The sequence below is a fragment of the Emydura macquarii genome, unplaced genomic scaffold, assembly GCF_026122565.2.
Source record: "Emydura macquarii macquarii isolate MOO-44397 ecotype Brisbane River unplaced genomic scaffold, CSIRO-AGI_Emac_v2 contig_318, whole genome shotgun sequence".
Classification (NCBI taxonomy): domain Eukaryota; kingdom Metazoa; phylum Chordata; order Testudines; family Chelidae; genus Emydura; species Emydura macquarii.
Window position 1 is genome coordinate 8,997,707 of NW_027130455.1, and position 15,544 is coordinate 9,013,250.

Here is a 15,544-nt window from a genome sequence, read left to right on the forward strand (position 1 = left end):
TAAAATAATTTGGTGCTCAACAGACCCCTAAGTCATGCCTAAAAATACCTCATTCCTGTCTATACTCCGCAGCGCTAGCTCCCCTCATTCTCTGAATGGCATCCGAGGAAAGGCTGGGTTCCTGGCTGAAAGGAACATGCCCTGCTGAACAAAGGGTGCTGCTGACAAAGGGCTACGTTGTCAGTATTGTACAGCCCCTGTGTGGCTGTACACGTGGGAGTAAAACCACCATCTTTCCTCAGATGGCAACTTTGGCTGCAGGAGTGAGACAAAGGCTTGGTCTACACGGACCTCCGGGATTTGGCGGCATTTGACGGAAGTTACGCAAAGAACTTGCGTAACTCCCATCAACTTCTGTGCTTCTCTTCTGCGTGCCATCTCCACTGCATTGCGCCGCCTGTGGGGGTGGTTTTAGTACGTCGACTTCTGGATCGACTGAGTGGGTCTTCACTGACCACTCAGTTGATCCAGATAAGTCGATCTGATGGCAGCGACTTTGACACCATCAGTGTAGACATAGCCAAAGGCTCCCATCGCCCTACCTAACAACCCGAGCAGGCGGTCTGGTGAACAGGGAAGGGGGTATGCTGCTCCATGGAGAAGCAGGAGTAGCACGCGAAAGGGCAGGGTTAGAGTTACCCATACCCTGTCCCTTTAAGGATTGAAGGACTGCTGAGGGGAGTCAAAGGGGACAGCTCTTGTTGCATCAGCAAGGCGGTGCGTGCACTGCGAGGACTGAGCTGGGTTGGTCCAAGCTGTGTGCTTTAATGCAAAGTTGGCCCTAAGCCTATAGTATCAGACTGTAGAGCTTTCATAATGAACATGTCTAGGGGCTGGATCTAATTTATAAAGGAGTTAGAAGAGAATTACAAGAAAAAAAAGATGTGATGATGGAAACACTGAAAGATCCATTGAGATGAGAACGGCACCCGCACCTCTGGAAGGGTTTCTGATTTTCTAATCCAAATTAACGCTGAATTAAGACTTGTTATTATCTGGGGGGGAGAGGGGGGGGAGGAGGAGGGGGGTGCGCTTTCATATTTTTGGTCTCTAAGAACTCTGCTGCCATTGGAACCATGTCAAAACGTACACCGACTTCCAGGCTCAAGTGTCAAGGAGTTGTAGTAGGTGCGAACTCCCACTGAAGGGGCCAGATTTAGAAAGATGCTTAGGTGTCTAAAGTTGCAATGGACACGTAGGCCCAGATCCACAAAGGTACTTTGGAGTTTTGAAATGAATGGAAGGTAGGAGTCTAAATACCTTTGAAGATCTGGGCTCTAGTGGGATGTGATTTCAACAGGAGTTAGCGTAACTCACTGAAGTGCTTTCATAAACCCCAGTAGGTGCCCATGTGCAATGTTAGGAGCCAAAATTCCTTGTCCTAGACAAGGGGCTGGTCCATGGGGCTACTTGTGTGATTGAAATTAGGCACATGCTTAATTAAGTACTGGACTGAATCTGGGCATTTGTTCTTTGCATTAAGAACAACACTGTTCACATTTCTGTGATTTCATGTCTATTAATTTGCACCAACACAGACTAAACCACAGTTGCAGGTGGTGATTAATTAATTAATATGCTTCTGCCCCGATTGGGTCCCTTAACTAGGATTAGGCTCATGGTAGAGCGCAATATACAATTGATATTTCTACAGAAGAAATGAGAAATATGTCCTTTAGAACTGAAAACAGGGAGGACTAGGTAAACTTCCTCAAGGAAGATGTGTAAAATGACTTAGCTGTGGCTATATGGTGACATCTATGCCATCTTGGTCGTGACTGGGGATTGAATTCAGAACCCTGAGCATAAATCTCAACAGTTTGAACCACAGAGGCAAGCAACTACAACAGAACAAGTAGGGCTCCCTCATCGCAACATGCATAGAGCCTGTTAGCATTGCATACCTCTAAGGGTGTCGTGGGGCACAGCAATGGTCCCCCATCTACTTACTAGACTTCCTAACATCTGGTGCTAGGTACTGGAGCAAGCTGCATCCTTTTTAAAGATGCAGTAAGTGCTACCAGTGAGGAAATTCCCCCTGCACTCTGCCCTATACTTGGGCTCTTCAACTTTCCAACCAAGTCCCATTGCCCCAGTACAGATCTGGCTCTAACAGCTATAAGTTAGCCCTTTATTTCAAGCTCAATGGACTAGTGACTGTGCCTCCTGCTCTGTTCTGTACAGCACCAAGCACAGTAACTGTGCTCAGTAAATAATCAAATGCAATAAACTGCAATGCTGCAATGAAATTGGCATGGCTGAAGTTCCCTGAAGTCCAGTACAGCGGAAGTCAGTACTTCAACAATGATAGCTCACCTGCATCACAGATTTGTTATAATTCTTACATTGGTAAAGCTGCTATGGAGTAACACCGAATAGCCAATAAAATAACAAATGCACATGACGTAGGATTCATGGTATTCACCTCAGTGCACAAGTAGTAACATATTAAATTGCATATTTAACCAGGTAAACAGGGACAGAAAAAAAATAGGGTCGAAATCTTGGCCCCACTGAAGTCATTGGGAGTTTTGCTTCAATGGCGCCAGGATTTCACCCTGTATATGTGTAATGAGGCAGAGTTAACATACCTGTTGCGATCTTCGCTCCTGGTTTTGGAGACTTAACACTGTACAACCTTGGCACTGTACTAATAGTTATCTATTCATTTCATTCCCTAGGTTCTTTTAAAGAAAATATATTTTGAAAGGTGACCTGCAAAGGAAAACAAGTGTTGAATGTGCACCTTTTTTGTGTGCTTCTTTATGATGTGTACACAAGGCATCCCACAATGCTCCCAGGTAACTGATCACCACACTGAGACTGAGGACCAAATTCCCTGCTACACCTGTTTACAGCAACATTTGGCCCTGGAAAGCAAGCTCACGACACTTATGAGTTAAAACAACTAGTGACCAGATGGAAAAAATCCTGAATTCAGCACGCCTTTGGGCTCAACAGAATTATCTGTTCTCCAAAGGACCAAAGGCCCTAGTCTTACCTGCTACTGGCTTTACAGCAGTTACCCCCATTGTTTTTAGTGGAGTCACTCCTAATTTACATTGGTGTAAGGAAGAGCAGAAGCCAGCCCTAAAATATTGGAAACTAAAATCCACTATCAAATTCTCAGGCAAACTGACAACGCTGATATTGGCAGGTGTGCGAAAACAAGTGTAGACAGGGAAACAGAAAGCCAGAGAGAGAGAGAAAGGTCCTGTCACGTCAGGAGAGAAAATACCAACCAAGAGAGTTAAACTACTGTAGAAACAAGTCATAACTGAAGCTGTTTCCTCCACCTGCTGTTAGACTGTTCTGTCTTACCTTACTGGCCCATGGATTCCGCTCCCTGTGGTTTGTAGTCCTTATTTAAGAGTGAGGAACTGGGGCTCGGAAGTCTCTCTTCCTTGCAGCATCTAACTGCTGGTGGAGAGCAGGCAGGGGGTTTGTAAATTACTGTTCGTGCTCTGCAGAGAGAGTCCCAGTTACAGTGGTGATTTATTTTTAACTGCGGGCAGGGGAGGAGAAGGAGGGCAGAAGCGGGAAAGGATGTTACCAGAAGTGGCAAGTCTTCAGTTTGAAAACTGGGACGCTCATTTAAGTTTAATGACACGGAGGCGTCTCTTTACTACCTTTTGATCCACTCACAGGATTCTAGTCTCTATCCATGGAATGCTCAGATACTACAGCCATGGGGGCCAGAAGTGCCTTGTTACACAGATGGCTTCTTTTACCAAAACTTTAGTTTCCATCTGCTTTGCAAACAGAGCTTTTGTCTTACACTGGGCGTCCCACTGTGACTATAGAAGAAAAGTTTCCTGGTGAAAACACAGTGCCGTTGAACTCAATAGCAAACTCCCACTGACTTCAGTGTGGGCCAGCATTTCATCCTTGGGCCAGCATCCACACATGCTGCTTGTTGGCACAAAACAAGGGAGAAAAATTATTTTTGGCACAAGGTGATGCCACCTCCAGTATGTCATCTTTATTTTAACACTACATATGAGTGAGTTTTGCCCCATTTGCCATCCCATCCCTCATGAACATTTTCCCCCCTTCATCATAATTCTAATCACATTCCAGACCTACTGGAAATTAAAGATAGACAAGATCTTTTAGGTCATCTAGTCCTATAGGTTTCCAGCCCTTTCTATGTCTAGTCATAGAGGTGTTCCACCATGTAATTGGGATACTATTCCATACTGCAATAGCTCGATCTTTAACCTCATCCCATTACTCATAGTTATGCCCATACTTTTATTGTTGTACATCCCTTAGTAATTTTGAATAAAACTGTTACCAAGTCCTAAGACCCCCATTCTGAGAGCGTCATGGGAACAAAGAACCAGGAGCTGATGCCAGAAAACTCGGGAGAATAAGGAAGTGTTTGCCATGGAAGGGGAATAGAGTGATTTTTAAAAAGCACTCTCCATATCAGCACTTTTAAATTGGGTTGAAAGTAATTTGTTTTGCCTGAAACTGATGTTTGCCAGAGTCTCCCCACAAATCATGCACTCCCTACCTCTTCAAACAGGCAGATGGTCCTCCAGTGGCTGTATTTTTGACTCCTTGTCCTGAGACAGCTCGCCCACATGTACTCCAGTTCCTGAGCATCCACATCTGTTTACACTACCTGTTTGGGGAAGCAGTGAAAGAGCAGCCTTCTACTCCCAGAACAAGGGAGATGTGAACTGAAAAGAAATTAACATGTTTAAATGAGGTCCTGGAAGTGTGAGAAAAGCTTTGCTTGGCATCATGCTTTGTTTTCCCATGGTGCAACTTTAAATTCATGTTTCAAGGAGGCAAAGGAATATTGTCTGAATCCTGATCAGTGGGTAAGTTTAAAAGACTGTCCTCAGTCTCAAACGATTTTAATGTGATACTATCCTATGAACAACAACTCTCGTCCAAGTTGGCGCTGTGAGTGCTCTGAATCCATTCTGCAAACAGTTTTGTGTGGGAATAATTTTTTTAAAATGACATGGTTGTGTTATGTAAACAGGATTAAAATGTGTTTGAAGGGCTCAAATAGTTTCCCTTCTTACTTAGAGCTGGTGTTTCTTCTCAGCACATTGGGGGCAGGTGGGTCAGAAGATCTGCGCAAATGTGTCTAGAGTTAAATGAATTTTGTAGGTGGGAGACTCTCTTGAATTCTGCTGTGGTGAACCCTTGTATACAAAACTCTGAGTAGAAAACGATCTTTGGGGCAGAAACTATTTTTTTTTTTTTTTTTTAGTAATTGTGTACACAGTGCCTAGCACAATGGGTTCTCAGTCTGCTACTGTGCTACAACAAAGAGGCAGATTTGAAGAATTTGAAAAGTGCAGTGCTTTCTGGATTACAACATACAGTAGGGAAAACTATATATTGCAATGTGAATTTTCCCTAGACTAGACCTAGAATTTATGTGCCTCATCTGATTCCCTTTTTTGAAAATGTGCCCTAATGGAAAACATCAATAAATAATAAACACAAGTAGGGGGTTTTTTGGTTTTTTTTTACTTAAACTTGTTTTAACCATCAACTTTAGCAAATTTTGGCAGTTACAAACCTGTACACTTTTTTCTTTTTTATAGCAAAAGAACACAAGACAATACTGCCAACAGCAATTATGAAGAAACAATTAATCTTCAGATGAGGGTTGAGATCCACTCGAAGTGATTACCTTCTCCTTTGCATAAGTTTGTTTTTTTTGTCAATGAAGAAATGATGTATCTTAATACCTACTTGACATGGCATAAAAATCATGTCTCTAGTCTTTGTGCAAAACACATTGATTTAAAAAAAGTCAATAAAAAACAGCTTCTTAAAAACAGAAAAAGTTAAATGAAAAGAGCTGAACCAAAAGGAAAGTTACAGTACATTTGAAATGATTAAAAACTACCATTTTTCAAAGCTAAAACTTTTTGTGTTTTGTTTTTTGCCATTACCTTAAAAGTTTAAACCAGCTTGGATGACTCTCTTATAATTATATCAAACAAAAATTTAAAGCGACCTGATTGGCATCAAATATCTACAAAAGCTTGGTAATTTGAAACCATTATATACATTATTTTTATAAACTTCTTTTTAAACACCAAAACATACATCTTTTACAAACCAGCCTGCTTGCAACAGGTAAAATTTACAAGACAATCTTTCCGATACAGTGCTTTAAAGAGAACTGCTTCCATTTCCCAAATGCATTTGTCATTTCCTGAAAAGCAGTAGTATGGGCTCATAAAATTGTTAAATAGTAGCAATTCAGGTATTCATATGACAGAAGAATAATTACAGTACTGAGGGTTCCAATCTCATTCCCATAATACAATTCAAGTGCATTCTTAACACTGGCAAAGACAAGTTATGGCCTTCGTGTAATACTACGTATTTGTAATTATTGCTTTTTGTTATTACATAAAGAAAGGAATTTATTTTTATTCTTTCCCTGCCCGCTCACTCCTCCCCCATAAGATGTGGCTAGAGGTAAATCAGTGCCCCGTCTGTTAATAGGTGACTTTATAGGTCAGTTTTACAGAATACAAGCTAAAGGCAATGGAGAATTATGGGTAATACTGTTAACTTCTAGGGCTTGTATCACTGATGTGTACTGAGAGGACAGAGATGCAAACTGGCAAAAAGCAGAGAACTGTACCACAGAGCATGTACCATCATGAACCTAAAGAAGTCTCTCCCCCCTTTAGAACCTTTTAACTTCCATAATTACTCATATAATAATAATAATAATAATAAAGGCTAAAATGGTAATATTGATCTAATAAAGATGCATTTCCTCTATTGGTTTAAAATAGTTGTTTTCTTTCATTATTAATGACATCACCCTTTTAAAGAAAGCACTGCAGTAATGAACACTGTAATGGTTCACACTTCCTTGAGTCAATTCTGGCTTGTGGGATAAAACATCATGGCATGTTTTTCAAACAGGAGTATGGCTAACTACACAAATATATATACCATTTCTGCTAGATCTGCCTTTTCCTTTCAATTCAAACTTGTATTGAGGCACAACAACTGTAATGTAACATATCAAAGGCTTCATAACAGACTAGAATTTTTTTTTTGAGGACCAAAGTTTAACAACTCTAAGAAACCAAGAGATTCTGTTCTGTGCATCATGGAACTTCCAGCCCAGATGGAACTGGGGGCACTAAACCACCTTTGTGTCTTCTTGACCCTGGGTTGCTCCTGAGCACCTGTGTTCCAAACCAGGCCTTGAGAAAGGACGCTTGGAAGGGTAGCCTGATGGCTGTCTTCTGCAGTGCTTGTGCCATGTTTTTCCCCCTCTGAAGCTCATAAACTGGAGGCAAAATGTTAACAATAATTAAGAAAAACATGCTAGCCAGATTTTCCTTTACACTAAGGCCACTTTACGGGGTATTGGCAGTAGAAGAGACATTGACACCCACTTTAAGGCCCTTAAAGGAGCATCGGTGTAAATGAGAACGTGACCCTTTGTCAAAAATAGAAAATATGCATCATGTAATTAAGACCCACAGAAATCTTGGAAGTCTAAGAACTTGTGATAAAGATATGAGTTTATTTTCTGACCAGTTGTTGCATATTTTTTTTAAATAAAAAGAAAAAGCGTGTTTACCTTAGACGACTGTGGTTTTGTTATGGAATATCATCATCTGATATTCTAGTAATTCTGTGAAAATTCTCTACAGAAGAATCTGAAGGGAAATATCACATAGTGGAGCCATCCACAGGAATGTGAACTGTGATAGTGTGCAGTCACAAATGACAGTTAGTCAAGACTAGCAGGGATTTTGAGGAAAAGCCTAACCAAATTAGGCAGCTGAGAATACAGCAACAGGAAAAAACCCATCATACAACGAAGTAATATACATTGGATGGAACAGTACATACTCATGCACTTATTTGGTTCTGAATATATTGTCACCTCCAGCTGAGAAAGTCCGGGTTAATCAAAGTACACCATTAGTTAAAAAAGCAAATGAGCTGCTGAGTTGTATTAACAAGGGGACAGAAAATAACGTGAGAATGTTATTGCATGCTGTAAATATTTGGGAAGGTTTTCACCTTGAGATCTGTATTCAGGTTTGGTTATTGAAAAGAACTAGAAGAGAAACAGAAAGGCAACAAAAGTGGTGATTAGGCATTCTGTCTGAGGAGAGACTGAATACAGGAGGCCTATTTAGTTTGGAGATATTGAGGTATATAAAATCATGAATGGTACGGAGAAGGTTAATCAGTTGCTCCTATGTTCCCTTTCCCACAGTATACTCACAAACTGGTGCTTGATTAAATGAAATGGCAACAACATTTACAACAGAGAAAAGGAAGTATATATTGAAGTTACATGTATTTTACCAGTGAAACTCACTGCCCACAAGGTATTACTGAGGCAACAAGCTTTAGAAGAACCATTGGTCTTTTTTGGTATGGCAATTGCTATGTTACCAATTGTGTTTCCCTTTGTGACACTTTTGATATGTCCCTGTAAGAAAATAAGCTTAGATACCAGTGTCTCAGGGATCCATTACCCAAAGATTTTTTTCTACAGAAGAAGATGGTGAGTATATTTAATAACTAGTTGGGGGCAAACAGAGAGTTCATTGCATAATAGTTAAAATGTAGTACATCAGAGTTGATTTGACGCAAACCCCAAGTATGTCACAGCCATGTGCTAAAAGAGTATTAAATTCATAGAAATTTATATCAGCATTAAAACTATTGCACAACAGCTAAACTTGCAGCTTTTACATTTTTTTAAAAATTCAAATATTCCTATCCTTGAAGTAATACTAATTGTATTCCTTGCGACCACTTCTCTGAAATGTAAACTTTATGAGCCATGCATGGTCATTCTGCATAACTGTATCTGTGCCTTGACCTTAGCCAAACTATTTCAAGGTTTGTAGGGAAATCCCTCATTTTCCTTGCCATCATGATATATTTAAAATTTGTATTTTTATTGAAAATGGTGGGAGAATGGGAGGGAAAGGGGATCAAAATGTACCACGAACACATTTAGAACATATTACTCTTACAGAAGCATGTCTGCTTTGAGGAGACCACGTGACATTCAGAAATTCAATGAACAGGAACTGTATGCAGGCAAGTACTACATAATACTTGTATGTGCAGTACATTCTCTTACCTAAAGTCCATTTCATTATTCATGTACCTCTACGTACTGCAACCAGATTGTTTTCTAATAAAGAATTATTGCATGATACAAAGTAAAACCAATTTTCTACTGATTTATGATATATTAGAGGGAAGCAGTGAAATATCAGGTTTGCACTGCAAGTTTTAGAGACCGTGTTTTATTAAAAGTGTCACAAATTACAACTATTTAAGTCCCATTCTCAATAACCTATTTTCTTTTTGAGCAAGTTGTGAACAATGACCTGCTGTATGATAAGAAATAGCCAGCGACAGACTTATGATAACTGAATGAGTAAAATTCAGTTCAGCCAAGAACCTCTCTTCCTAAAAACTATCCAGCTAATTTATCTGACCAACAGACAGGATAAGGCAGCAGCATGAAAACCCTGTCAGAACATCCATTCATTCATAACTTCTATCTATTCAATAAACTTTAAGAATGACTGAGCTCTGCCAGGGGAAGGAAGTGGATAATAAAACATTAATGCAAAGTGAAGACCTCCTATTCAATGTACAGTGTATAGCCAGAGATGTACAAATGCTGTAGAACTACTCGTAACAGTAGTAAAAATATTTTCACAGCATTAAGTAAAGGGCATATATATATTTTTACCGAAGTGAGTGGAAACAACAGATTTTCATATTGCATTTAACCTGCTCCAGCTGATTATTGTGAAATGCCAAGCCATGTGAGGGAAGTGTAAGATTAACCTGATGTATTGCTTTTGCATTCTACAGTATTCTACAAAACTGCTTTTAACTCTGTGAATACTACGTGGGAGTTCCAAAGCTATGAATCCCCATGCATCAAGCTGGGAATATAGGGCCAGATACTCAGCTGGTGTAAATCAACATACCTCCATTGATCACACCAGTCTACACCAGCTGAGGATCTGTCTCACAAACTCTAGGGCTGGACATTTTTCAACGGAAGTTGATCTAGCAATTTAAGATTATAGCAGAATGCGTACACAAATTGATTACAACTAATTTAGTTGGAATATGACAGCATACTGACTGCTGTTAAAAAGCTGCAAGGAAACCCAAAATAAAAGCAGCAAAATGTGATAGTTCAGGTACAGTTCTGCCCTCAGATACATGTTCACATTCTGTACACTGGTCATCACAGGTTACACACACGTGTATCTAAGGGCAGAATTTGGCCATTAGTGAGTCAAACTCTGCAAGTGTGAAATGTCACAATATTTGGAAAGTCTCATAATTCATTTTATACACAAACATCTGAAATTAAATTTGAATAATGGCTACCAACCTATTCTAGTTTGGTGTACAATATATAATGTATATATTTGTCTTACTGTATACACACAAGTTAGAAATAGATGTGATATAGAAACAAAACTATAAATAAATAGTTATTTATGGACAGATGTCCATGTTGATAAGTTGATTTTTAAATGCTCTTTTTAATAAAACCAATGGAATTGTTTCACATAGCAGCCTTAATAATCAAATTATTTCGCTCTTCATCTGACCTAAAGTTTCATACAACAGTGCCTCTTGGAATCATCCTTTCCTGTTTGTTAATACAGCAGGGAGAGATTGTAACACTTTTAATAACACAATACCATATAAAATAGCGGGTGAAGAAAGCTAACTTGAAAGATGAAATTGTTTCCCCCTCAGAAAGTCTGTGAGTGTACTCTTGGTAATAAATAGAAGGTACACACTCTCCAGATTGTCTGAAACAATTTATGGTTTAACACAACTGGTCTCTTTGTGTCTGCACATACAGTATCATTTCTGAACAAGTTAATAATGGGTTATACTGTATTTCTGCCTTGCCGAATACATAGAGATATATCTTTAGCAAAATGTCTTCTCAGTGTGTATTCTGTTAATTGGACCAAGTGACCAAAAAAAAAAAAAGTCTCCTTTACACTTGTGTCTGATGCTGGATCTCCACAAATGGAATGTGAACGTTATCTAAGATGAGCTCTTCCACACTTTCAAAGTCACTCATGGCTACTTCGGAATCCTCAAAGCCGCAGCTGGCTGAGACATCAGATGAGGAGGCATCCAGAGAGTTGTGCAAGGATAAGGGCATCTTACCTGCACTAACGTTTTCTGCACTCTGGCCTGGGACAACAGCAAAAGTACTAAATTCATTCACAGCAGCGTCCGTCTCATTGGGGAACTGATGAGGAGGGAGGTATTGGCTAGGGTGGAACTGCGGCCGCCGTCTGCAATCTGGGCTGAGCGTGCTAGTAATTGAGACTGGCTGTGATGGCGGAAGGGTTTCATACTGGTCTGGATAATCCTCTGGGAGAGGGGGCGGTAACTGGTCCTGACTTAAAAATTCCTCTTCGTGAGGAGGAGGATAGTCGCTGTCAATGTCATAGCCACCAAGGTAGTAATCGGTTTCCAGCTCTCTGTTACTTCCATGATGAACCGAGCCTCCATCTGCTGTTTCATAATTGGGCACTTCCTCAATGTCAGACAAACGAGCACTTGGCATCCAGTCAGAGGTGTCCCAGTGATAAGCTGTAAAGGGGAACACACCTTTTAGGATGAAGAGTAACTAACGAAAACAAAACCTATTGCATGCATCTGCTACAGAGCAAACCCTTAATAGTCACAGCAAATTTCAGCCACAGATGCAAATATGATCAGCATGCTCCACAGCCTGCTAAAACTGGTCAGCCATGCTCTCACCGGCCCCCTGGGGGGCGGAGGTTGAAACAACTTCACATCATAATGCCAACACAAAGATTAAAAGAAACAAAATGTGAGCATCTGAAAGCATTTCACACTGAAGGATGCAAGTAAGTGTATTAGAAATTATGAGTCTAAGAAACCAAAATGCTAGAAATCTGTGAATTAATATTTTTCATAAGTGATTAAAAAAATCCAGCATGCTCAAAATATCATGTCTGTTGTCTTTCAAAACTTTTTGCTTCAGGTCAGAAAATACACAGGACACTCAATGTGAATGGCTGAGAGATCAGAGTATGGACAACCCTTGAAATAAACACTGGATGGCAAAATTCCCATGCATGCAGAATTTGGACATAACATAAAACAGAAAGGGAAGACAGATGAAGCATATCAATACTGAGAAAATAGCAACCAATGCCCTTCCCACCCTGACACAGTCCAATAAGCAGAAAGCATCTCAGAAAAGTCACCTCTGTTGTAGTTCTGTCCTTGATCCATAACAGACACTGTTAGGTACAAAGTGAAAAGTAAAAACTGGTAATTCAAAGCTTGCTACCAGCATAGTGTTACAGGTGAAAATACAACTTTTAGCATGCATGTGTCTAAAATACAGCTGGCTGTATATTGTCTTAACAGCATTTTTAATTGCTCTTTAGTTTGTCAAACTATTGTCAAACACAGGCATATATGGAAACATTCTTATGTCATGTGTATCAGTAAGTCATATTCCTTTCCTTTCATCGTCTTAATTATCTACCCTCCCTGAACAAACATGGAATTAAATTAGAGCTGGAATTCTCAACACTAAAGAGTTACCAGCAGTCTGCAAGGTTTATAAATGTAAAATACATTTCTCTCCCTCTTGCTCACTTTGAAATGGAAACATAATAATTTGCTCTTCTCAGTTCAAACAAATCTAGGCCCAACTGAGCTCAGATACCATGGTGATGGGCACTGTATAAGAACTTGAATAGAATAGAAAGCCATTCAGTGGGGTCATTAGCTACACTATCCAAGATTGCGTGCTCCCTGATCCTACACCTCTGATCCCCAAACTGTTCTGCCATGCTAGCTGATGTGGGGAGGCATTCCAATATGGGGCAGGGAAGAGGAGAGGGATGAACAGGGAGGAGAGTAACCTGTGTTAAACAGGAGGAGAGTAACCTGTGATGTTTTCTTAAAGAGAAGTTTTAATAATTTAACCACTAGTTATTGGGCTCAGTGCAGGAATCACTGAGCAAAAATCTATGGACTGTGGTATTGCAGGAGGTCAGATTAATCATCATAAGGGTACTTTATGGACTTAAAATGTATCAATCTATGTGCCCCAGCCAGGGCTGAGCTAAAAGTGTGTGTGTGTGGGGGAACCATCCCAGTTCCCTGGGGGCTCAATTTATTAACATTACACAGAGCTCTCATTGAAGACCAAGCCATTTGTCCTGTTTACATAGTAACGTAGCATGGCCAGTAAACAACATGGTAGCCTTTCCAACTGGTCCCTGATAGCACCGGGAGGGCTGGGGACAGGCTTGCCTTTAGGCTGCAGGTTTGGCAGCACGGTCTGAACTGTCCCTAGCTATCCAAATATTGTTCAAAAAGAGCCGAAAGCGAATGATTACATGGACAACACTCTTTGTTTGTAACCAGTGTTATGCTCTCCCCCCAGCTGTCTTCTGTCAGTGCAATTATACTGTACCCAAGGTGTACCAGGCACCTGAGCAGCTGCATCTTTTCACCACCCAGCAGAACCTCACTAATCTGCTGACCTGCATCACCCACGATTCCCATACGAACTACTGCTCTCTGCCCCCCTCGTTCTTCAGCCAGGATTTAACAGCAGATGCGGTTGTGAGGTCTCTTGTGACTAAGAATCTACTGTTTTTACCAGCTCTCTTACACAACATCTAGGTCTCGCACCAGGGGGTTGGGAGTGGGCTCCACATTTTCAGTGGAAGCTTCTGGAATTTACTTCTAGATTGGCTTGAGTCAACTGATCTTTAGGGCCTGCCATACAGCCCATTTGTTTTTCAAGTTTTTGTCTTGAGACACTGGGGTGTCAGCGTTGTTTCTTATTTTCTTAATTTGGGGTGGAGTCTATTTTATTAGTTAACATTGGTTACCTCATTACATTGGTTTTAATAACATGGTCTATGTTAGAGAACTGCTAAGGGCGTATCCTTAGATCTCAGAAAATGAACAAGTACGTGTAGAAGTACATTCAAGTACTGCACCGTCAACAATTAAAACTAAATGAACCTTTGAAAACTGCCATGAAAATATACTAGCCTGGGCACAAAATCAGCTAGCTCACCATCTATTGCAATTATAATAAAGAGATCAGCTTTTTATTTGCCCATCCTTAAACAATTCTCAGCCTGGGCTAATTGAGTCTGTAAGGCTGGACTAAGCTATATTTGCTAAATAAGGGTGAAATCCTCAGCAAGCCACACTTGATGGGCTTAGCAAATAAATAATAAAACCTCGCTTTTATAGAGCAGTTTTCATCAGTAGATCTCAAAGTGTTTTACAAAGGAAGAGAGTATAATTATCCCCATTTTACAGCTGGGGAAACTGAGGCTCAGGAAGGTGAAGTGACTTGTCCAGCAAGCCAGTGGCCCATGTTTCAGTAGTAACATCCCTGGCTTTCTGCACAACCCCTGGGTTGGCACTGTGGCATTTGGGACCATCTGGCTATGCCCATGCCTGTCTTCGGCCCCCGACTCCTCTCCATGGGATCCTGTGGAGTGCAGGGCTGCAGAACTTAGCTCCGCTGTGGTCAGGAGTAACATGATTCCCATGCATGGTCCCCCGCATCCACTTGCAAGATAGCCACAGCAGTCTGGCTACACCCTGAGCTTAATCCTACTCCCATTTCAATCAACGGGATAAGTCCCAATGACTTGAATGGCACAGGATCAAGCCTTCTGTGCCTTTCTGGGCCGTGGACGTCACACAAAATTACCAATGTACATTTGGTGATGCAGCATCCTAACTTATTTTACTGTATTTGTTTGTGACCTTGCAAAACTGTCATCTGGAAAGGGTTTGCCAGCCAGTGTAGATTAGTGAGGTTCTGCTGTAGGGTTTCAACAAAGAATACAGGAGGCAATGCTTGCAGAATAATAAAGAAAAAATTAAATACCTTCATTTTCTATAGTGTCAACTACATTGTTGACAAGATGTATGACAGTCACTATGGAAGCTTGTAGGAAAGGGAAAGCAGAAAATAAAGGGAGGGGAAGGACAGCTTTAGGTTAGTATTTAAAAACACACATTATATGTTACCACATTAAAATTTCTCAAACAGACAGAACTGGCATGAAAAAGGCAGCCAAACAATTCATGAATTATGCAGTGGTTTGCAACACATTTCATTTCAGATAATCCTGTATATTTTTCAAATGAAAAAGCAAATGGCGATAAATTCCAAAGCAGCACTTCCAAAAACGCGCATGCAATGATGAATCTTGACTCATAAATTCAAACAGGACTGTCCAGCTGATTCAATTAACCAAAGTAGTATCTTGTCTACCTGACACTAATCTCTAATTAATTCTTGCTTGAAGGCCTCCAGAGACAGTGCCGGGTGTTCCAAGAAATCATTATCTTTGAAGCAATCACACAGATCTGAAATGGGGTTAAGCCGTCAATTTAATCTATTACCTAATAGAGATATTTTACTTATTTACAGTGTGTGTCATACAGAATAGTACCTCAGGGACATTAAGCAGTG

General features: G+C 40.4%; 1 protein-coding gene across 3 annotated transcripts in view; it reads right to left on the reverse strand.

The window, feature by feature from the left end:
* Window positions 1-5,477: 5,477 nt before the first annotated feature.
* FAT3 (FAT atypical cadherin 3) overlaps window positions 5,478-15,544 on the reverse strand; it is a 532,268-nt gene continuing 522,201 nt past the window's right edge. Inside the window, exons 26-28 of one of the 3 annotated variants that reach the window (XM_067568383.1) lie at window positions 14,954-15,013; window positions 12,282-12,317; window positions 5,478-11,637 (exon numbers count right to left, since the gene is read on the reverse strand). In XM_067568383.1, coding sequence (XP_067424484.1) covers window positions 11,030-11,637; window positions 12,282-12,317; window positions 14,954-15,013 — 704 coding nt within the window. In that variant the 3' untranslated portion in view covers window positions 5,478-11,029. The remainder of the gene's footprint in view (window positions 11,638-12,281; window positions 12,318-14,953; window positions 15,014-15,544) is intronic. The other 2 variants (XM_067568392.1, XM_067568394.1) reach the window with 2 other exon arrangements.